Below are 8,366 nucleotides of genomic sequence, written 5' to 3'. Positions count from 1 at the left end.
ATTTGTTTAGGCGCCAGGTATCACGACTCCGCCATTTTTAAAAATTTCTAAAAACCGGATTGACAAAAAAAATGTATTTAGTCATAAAATTCGGTCACAAAATTTCACGAGAATCGGTTAAGAATTGCGACCTGTAGAGGAGAACATCCGGACATACGAAAGCAAAATGCCCGAGTCAAAACGTAGACCTTCGCTTCGCTTCGGTCAACAATGAAACTCTATAATTTTCAACAAAATGAAAACAATATTCCTTTTATTAAAATATATTTAAAACCGGGTCCAACGCGATTTTTTTTTACTAGGACATCAGTTAGCTGCGACCACGACCACTGAAACCTGTGTCGAAACGTCGGAAATTAAGGTTACACAATAAATTCGCGTAAGACCAGGTCTTAACTGTTTTAATATGTGATCAAAATACGAAAGTTCAAATTTAATATGCCTTTTTTGCTTTAGTTTTTTTTTTACAATCTTCGCAATGTATTTTTTATTAAAAATTATGATTTCATGATATTGTTTAACTCAGTTATCAATTACTTAATGTAGATCCTAAGATTTTATGACGTAGATACATACCTCTCTTCTTATTACTTCAAATACTTGAGGACAAATCCCAGACTCGATCTTAAGTCCTGCAACCATTTTATTTAGAGTCGATCGCGACGGCAGGATAAAAATTTTGTGCAGGAACCTATAGCACTTAGGGCTTTGTTTCATTATCGACAGTGCTATTAGTTTTTCTTCCAATGAAAATCGACGCCCTTTCTTATTTTTATTGCAAAGGTTGATTTGCATTTTCAAAATAGTTTTCGCATACGGATTCATGTCTTTTGTCAATTCTTGAAAGGATTTCTCTTTGTTGAATTTCAAGGCCCTCTTAGCCCTGTGGTAAAAATCTGCCTGACGTTTAGATTTTTTATATTCGTCGTATATCATTCGGCCCGTTGGTGTCAGGTTCATTAATTTCCCAATCAATCGTTTCCTCTGCTTCTGTGGCCTTTTCGCACTTTGAACTTTAACTTCAACAACACCTGAAAAATATAAGCATTTAATTTAATTTAGGAAATTTTTATGTGGACACTTACTAGTGTCCGACCGAAGGTTCGGTTTCGGTTTCGGTTTCGGCCAGTTTCGGCCAAAAAATCATGTTTCGGCTGTAGTTTCGGTTTCGGCCAAAAAACGGCCGAACCTTTCGGCCGGGCCGAAACTTACGAAATGGTACTTCGTACTATGAAACTAAACTATGTGACAAAGACCAAAAGTTGGGGAATAAGTAGGACAACAATATTAATATGTACCTACATAATATACTGATTCATGTATAGGTACAGTAATTAATTGGTTTATTATCAAAACAATTCTACTAATGAGGGCGCCACTAGACGCAGTCTTAAGAGGCTGTTAATACCTATAGCACGCACACTGTCTAATTGTATCGGAGTAAATGAAATAGCACTGTCGCATGTTACTGGGCCTGGGCAAAGGAATAATAAGAAAACTCATCATCTTCCTCGCGTAATCCCGGAATTTTTGCCACGGCTCATGGGAGCCTGGGGTCCAATTGACAACTAATCCCAAGAATTGGCGTAGGCACTAGTTTTTACGAAAGCGACTGCCATCAGACTGACCTTCGAACCCAGAGAGTAAACTAGGCCTTATCGGGACTAGTAGTAGTACGTAAGAGTTTACTACTACTACTAGTACTACTACTACTACTAGTCCGGCTTCCTCACGATGTTTTTCCTTCACCGAAAAGCAAATAGTAAATATCAAATGATATTTCGTATACCTATAAGTTCCGAAAAACTCATTGGTACGAGCCGGGGTTTATACCTGCGACCTTCGGATTGAAAGTCGCACGCTCTTACCGCTAGGCCACCAGCGCTCAAGGAAATATCTCGCTTTTTAATACAATGGACGTTGGTTGGAGTTTGTGCTCAACTACTTATCCTGAACCCTGAAGCACGGCTTTGACTTCGCATGAAAGTTCGCCTCACTGGGGTACTTCGGACTTTTAGGCCCAGGTGAAGATCGGTACCCGGCCTTGCGATATTTTAACAAAAAATTTCGCGCTCGCTGCGCTCGCGTTTTTGTTTTGGTTGACCCTGTATCTACATGTTTACTTGACTGGTGAATGAATAGAGTTAGACTAAGAAAATTCTGCAATTATTTTGATAGCATACGCAGTGCAACTAGTGCAAATGTTATTTATACGTAATAATTTCATAGAAGTTTTGACGTTTATAATAACACTTGCACTGCGTGTGTTGTCAAAATCGTTGCAGAATCATCTTGGTCTAACTCTAGTAATTTTCTTAAAAAACTGCTAAAGTAACGTCAATTTCAAGGACATTGGGTGTTGACAGCTCCATAATATGTGTGTAAAAGCGGTTTTATGACATTTTTTTAACGATTTTAACAAGTCTACAAAAGGTTCGGTTTCGGTTTCGGTTTCGGTTTCGGCCGAAACTAGAGCCAAAGCCGAACATTCGGTTTCGGTTTCGGTTTCGGCAAAAAAACATGTTTCGGTCGGACACTAACACTTACTTAATCCAAAATCCTTCCTAAATCGTAAAGAACCGTATTCCGGATAGTATGGGTTCTGGGCCATGTCGCGTCCCGAAGTAACTTATATATCATTAGATATAGTGCATAGCCTATATCGAAATGCTAGGAACACAATTTTTGGCTCCGTAACTTTGTTTAGACTAGTTGGGAGGTGAACATATCAAAAGTCCCCGGCTGTAGCCCCGGTGCTGGGGGGTAGAGGGGGGTAAGCAGGTCTAATTTTTCGGTTTTTCACTGATATCTTGGAAACTTTGCGTCTTAGCGACATCCCCCCCCAAACAAATGATACCAAACACGGCCTATCAGCTTCACTAATGTAGATATCAAGATAAAATTGAAAGCCCTAAAATAAACTTTCAAGAGCGGATATCTCAAAAACTATTTAAGATATCGAAAAACTTGACTTAATAAAACTTGTAAAAAGAATTATCAGCTTTTAGTTTGTCTTAGTAGTCATGTCGCTAAGACGCAAAGTTTCCAAGATATAAGTGAAAAACCGAAAAATGAGACCTTCTTTTCCCCCTCTACCCCCAGCACCGGGGCTACGGCCGGGGACTTTTGATATGTTCACCTCCTAACTAGTCCAAACAAAGTTACGGAGTCAAAAATTGTGTTCCTAGCATTTCCCTCTATACCTTCTTATTGCTTGGGGGCTGTCCATAAATTACGTCATCGATTTTTGACGATTTTGGACCCCCCCCCCCTATAATCATCCAAAAATCATGCATCAAATGACCCCATTTCCTCCTACTTCATGCTACCGTCATCCGATGTCCAGACCCCCCCCCCCCTAATTTGAAATGACGTAATTTATGAATAGCCCCTTGGCCTATGTAATTTATCTGTAAAATATTGAAACATTGTATTCATACTTTTCAAATGACAGATTCAGTTTTTTTTTAACATTTTAAAATGTTTGACTTTGGCCATAATTCAATTTAAATGGAAATCGTTACCGCCGCGCGCTACAAATTATTATTCACAAAAAATATATGAGTGCCTATTATAAAGTGATACTTTTTAGAATGAGGAATAAATGAGCTAAATTGTCCAATATTTTATTTAGTATAAATCACTACACTGTGATTGTAAAGGCCAAAATTGTCCTAAAAATACATATAATATTAATTTTTTGTGCAAAATTCAGTTTATTTGTATGAAAAGGTATAACGATTATTTCAAAAATGAATTCCTCGTCTCTAAATTATACAAAAATGATATATAACTTGCCCTTATTGCTAATAAAATGAAGAAATATAGCATAGATTAGACCTGGGGAGCCGACTATTTCCCCTCTCCCCTTCTTTTGGGTATACGGTATGATTTCGTTGCTACCGGGCCAAATTAGCGCATTCTCCTTCTTCCTCGCGTTATCCCGGCATTTTGCCACGGCTCATGGGAGCCTGGGGTCCGCTTGACAACTAATCCCATGATTTGACGTAGGCACTAGTTTTTACGAAAGCGACTGCCATCTGACCTTCCAACCCAGAGGGGAAACTAGGCCTTATTGGGATTAGTCCGGTTTCCTCACGATGTTTTTCCTTCACCGAAAAGCGACTGGCAAATATCAAATGATATTTCGTACATAAGTTCCGAAAAACTCATTAAAAAAAATTAACCAAATTAGCCCATTATTTGGTAATAAGAGTATGCAAGGCATCTAACACAATAATAAAACGTCTATGAACAGAAATGGGAGACATATTTTATAAGATTTGACAATATCCTTGAAGAATCTTCAGACATAAACGGCAATTAAGCCACCAGTGTTGGGTTGCCTATAATCATATGCCCACTTTGATTAACAATGAAACTATTTTTCCGTGAATGTACTCGTAAACCCCTATCCGTTAGTATGCGATTCATTAATGGACGCACCATGGCCCAAATCGGGACACGGTTCTTTGTAACTGCGTTTAGTAAGACTCTGACTGCACTAACTAGAACCATTTGTTTAGTTAGGATGCCAGTTAGGACGATTGAATTAGTGTGTAAAGCGTTTTTATATGTTTTCCGAGCAAAACTCAATCTCCCAGGTACTTTATACTTAATTGTACTACAATGTACAAATTGCGGCTAAAATATCAAATATAAATATTGTCAAGGTAAATACTAACTTTGAACTTGAGACTGTTCCCTTGGTGAATTGGTAGAGGTAACCTCCTCAACCGCAACACATTCTGGAATATTTGCTTCTGGCAAAATCTGCTGCTCTTCAGCATTTGATTGTTTGATTGCAGCTTCAGCAGTTGTTACAAAGACTGCTGAAACAGAAATAACAATTATGAAACAATCAGTCTCACACATATGGATCATGCCTCAGTTCTAGCAGGCTCGCACGGGGCATACTCTAGTTAGACTTACACATGATGATCGTTATTCAAGAATTTCGAGACCTGAACAGGTAAAACTTAGTTTCATTAAAATTACTAGTTACACAAATTGACTTCTGAAATTATTAAATTTCCATTCACTTAGTATGGAAAATGGTAACGAAATAGGAATATAAACCTTGGGGCTTTTTTTCTCCTATTAGAACAGAGAGACTTCGTGATTCTGAGCACTTAAAATAGAATGACACATTTATTTGATTTGATTTTTCATTACTCAGTGACTATCATCATATTCATAACGCGAAAGACAGAGTGAGATAACCCTATAATGGGCATAAGAGTGTTAGAAATTGTGTAAAATTGAACTCTATCACATTGTAATAAAGTTTCAAATGATAGTGGGGAATAGGTATATTGCCTTTGCTTTAAAAATGATTAAGTTTAAGTACTATTTTATGTAAACACTGTCATTGCCATACAATAACATAAAATATTGCCATTGCTTTAAAAATGATTAAGTACTATTATATGTACTGTCACTGCCATACAATAACACAAAATAAGTTTTTGGCCAAAATTTCATTTTTGGTACAAGCTTTTATCGCCGACTGTACTTTTTTTTCCACAAGCAACGAATACTCATCGAGACAATTCTAAGAACCCCAAACACAATTAGGTTTCGTTGTTTTATCACGGAGTTCCTATGGCCACCTCCGGTCTCCATCATCAGATCACCTCGATGACACCATAATATTGCATTGTCACCCGACTTACATATGTATGTAAAATTTCAGCTCAATCGGAAACCGGTAAGTGGATCAAATTTAACTTGCAAGATTTGATTACACACAGACAACGGTCAGGTGAAAGTAAATAAAAGCTTGTAAAAATGATAAGAATTCACTAACCTTCATTGTGTGACTGTACACTAGGTGAAATACAAGCTGTAACCTTCTCAGCTACAACAAGTTCTGTAATAAAGCTGCTGCATAGTTCGGGCATGGTCTCCTTTTCAATGTCTGAAGTTGTCGGGACAGGTTCTGTGGCTATAGAAACGGCTGTAACATAAAATAGCACTTTAATTTTTTTTTATAAGATTTACTAATAACTTGTGATAATATTAAAATACATAGGAAATAGTGTCATATTCATTTATTTAGCTTACCCATAGTCTGTTTTGGTGTATGGCCCACTGCGGTTGATTTAACCCCCGATGTGGATGGAATGGCAGGAGACGCTAAAACAGAAATACATAATAAACACATTAAAACCGTTGAAAATTATTGTTAATAAGGGCTTATAATTATTATAAAATATCTTCCAAAGGACCTACACAGTGCACATTGCTACAAATTTGTTATGGGTAGTTACGGAAATACTTCTATGGGATAACTTTGGCTTTTCTTATATACATGCGTAATTAAAATGTACGTATATTGGTAAGGCATGTAGGTCCTTCCTCTGACAGTTTTGTTTCCTTATTGGAAATATTACTGTGGTAGGGTAGAGTGGTAAAATAAATTCATTGCCTTCCAAAACGGAGTTATTTAGAAAAAGTATATTTGAAATGGCGCCAAATTTTTTAATAAAATTCCTATTGAACTAAGAAATACAGATGACATGATTAGTTTCAAAAGTAAGTTATTTAAATTTTTAGATAACAAAGCATATTATGTATAAATAGATTTTAATTAACTTTTAAATGATAATTTTGGATGATAAATATTTAATAACATATAATTATAGTGTATGTGAATTTTTGTTAGATGATTTTGATAATTAATGGTAACTGCGCACAGCATGCAGTCACAGTCCATAAATGAAAAATTGTATGCCTTACGGCACAACATAGTGATACAGTGATGTATATGGGACCTGTACTTATGTTTGACAAATAAATACTTTTGACTTTTTTTTACTTTTGTGGTGATATTTTATAAAAAAAAATATTGCCCATGGAAACACTAGCCATGCCTGACCTTAATACAAGAAATTGATTCTTTACATTGCTTGCAGATCTAAGTACCATTAATGAAATATATATGTGCATAATAATATTAATAATGTCTTTGATAAGAAGGCATTAATTTGCACCTAAAATGTAATTGAGTATCTATCATGGCTATCATGCATTTCAGAAAAATTAAACAAACCTTTTTGAGGCACTTGTTGACAGTATGTGTGGTCGTCATGTGATTTACGAACATATACATGTTCTTTCAGCGGATCCATGTTTTCTAAAATTGATAACAAAATATTATTTTTAAATAACTAAAGTGAAATGTGGTATTATTTATCTACAAATTCTGCATGGTGTTTTTTTAGGATTGGGAAATTTCTATATAAATAAAATAATTAATAAAAGACTGCAACACTTGCCAATGATATCTTTACCCAAAGAAGTACAAAAATGCTAAGCTAAAATTAACACACAAGTGTTAAGATATTAATATCGATCGCATGAAATAATTATCTTACTAGAAACATATGCTCTTATTACAGGAATAAACAAACACTTTGTATTACCTACACATAATAAAATCACCATGCCGTGATTCATGAGTCATCAATTGCATAGAAGTTTATGACATTATCTTTTATGGTCGTAAATGATACGAATTAGATTAGACTGATTTATTATATCACTTCTTATCATTTTCTACACTTACCGGCATTTTCATGAGATGGGATCCCACTGTTAATCTCATCTTGACTGAATAACGAAGGATAAGCCTTCGCGTTGAGACGCCGTGTCGATGCCGAAACAAACCGCTGTTCGAAGTGTTTCTCACAAATAAAAGCTTTTCGAACTTGCTCCGGCGACATATTTCCAAAACCATTTGTTTCCAAACACTTCAACCACATAATGAGTCTTTTCTCAGTACTAGGAAAACGGTACAAAGTAAAAGCGTCCTTTCGCAGAGTTTTACACACACAGCACTGATAATACATTTTGCACAATGCATAAATGCTTGCAGAACTGGGTGATGGATGAATCACAAATAAAGCGGAGAGGATAAGTACAAGAACTTCACTCGATCAACACTTTATTGCAATTGAAAATAATTTAAACTGTTCAAAGTTTTCAACAAACATGGGCGACAACCACTGACAACTGACGTTTAGGCGACGATCGGCCAATCAGAGCGCGGCAAGTTGTCAGTATCATCTAAAAGCAACATGGCGCTATCGTACACATTCCGTTGTACGTAGATTAACAGCCGTGATGATAGCGTACCTGTGTAGGGTTAAAGATGGCTGATTTGGTGGTTTTCTTATGCCGCACCGTAATACACTACACACTGGCATATTCGCGACGTAATTATTCACATTTGGCTTCAATTATTTTCAATCACAAGCAAAATATTGAAAGATAATTAATAATTTTAATTTTCACCCTATGATATTTTATATGTAGATGTGTTATACACGTTCCAAAATTGAAGCACTCACCTCGTGTCATGT

The 8,366-nt window shown here is 36.1% G+C and overlaps 1 protein-coding gene across 1 annotated transcript; it reads right to left on the bottom strand.

Moving 5' to 3' along the window:
• Positions 1 to 477: 477 nt before the first annotated feature.
• Positions 478 to 7,727, bottom strand: LOC134806672 (uncharacterized). The gene is made up of 6 exons (XM_063780000.1): positions 7,571 to 7,727; positions 7,055 to 7,138; positions 6,067 to 6,138; positions 5,810 to 5,959; positions 4,686 to 4,832; positions 478 to 1,031 (listed from the first exon to the last, which is right to left on the bottom strand). Exons 1-6 carry the CDS (start codon positions 7,725 to 7,727, stop codon positions 550 to 552), a joined length of 1,092 nt encoding a protein of 363 aa, XP_063636070.1. The 3' UTR covers positions 478 to 549.
• Between the last annotated feature and the right edge of the window lie 639 nt (positions 7,728 to 8,366).

The sequence above is a fragment of the Cydia splendana genome, chromosome 3 (genome assembly GCF_910591565.1).
Source record: "Cydia splendana chromosome 3, ilCydSple1.2, whole genome shotgun sequence".
NCBI lineage: Eukaryota > Metazoa > Arthropoda > Insecta > Lepidoptera > Tortricidae > Cydia > Cydia splendana.
Note: the sequence above shows the minus strand (reverse complement) of the source record. Positions and strands in the feature narration are given on the sequence as shown.

Excerpts from the sequence above, each read along its gene's own strand:
- LOC134806672 (XM_063780000.1), bottom strand. The coding sequence starts at position 7,727 with ATGTCGCCGGAGCAAGTTCGAAAAGCTTTTATTTGTGAGAAACACTTC. Across the intron at positions 7,139-7,570 it reads CCCATCTCATGAAAATGCCG|AAAACATGGATCCGCTGAAA; the intron begins GTAAGTGTAGAA and ends TATCAATTTTAG. Across the intron at positions 4,833-5,809 it reads TGTACAGTCACACAATGAAG|CAGTCTTTGTAACAACTGCT; the intron begins GTTAGTGAATTC and ends TTTCTGTTTCAG.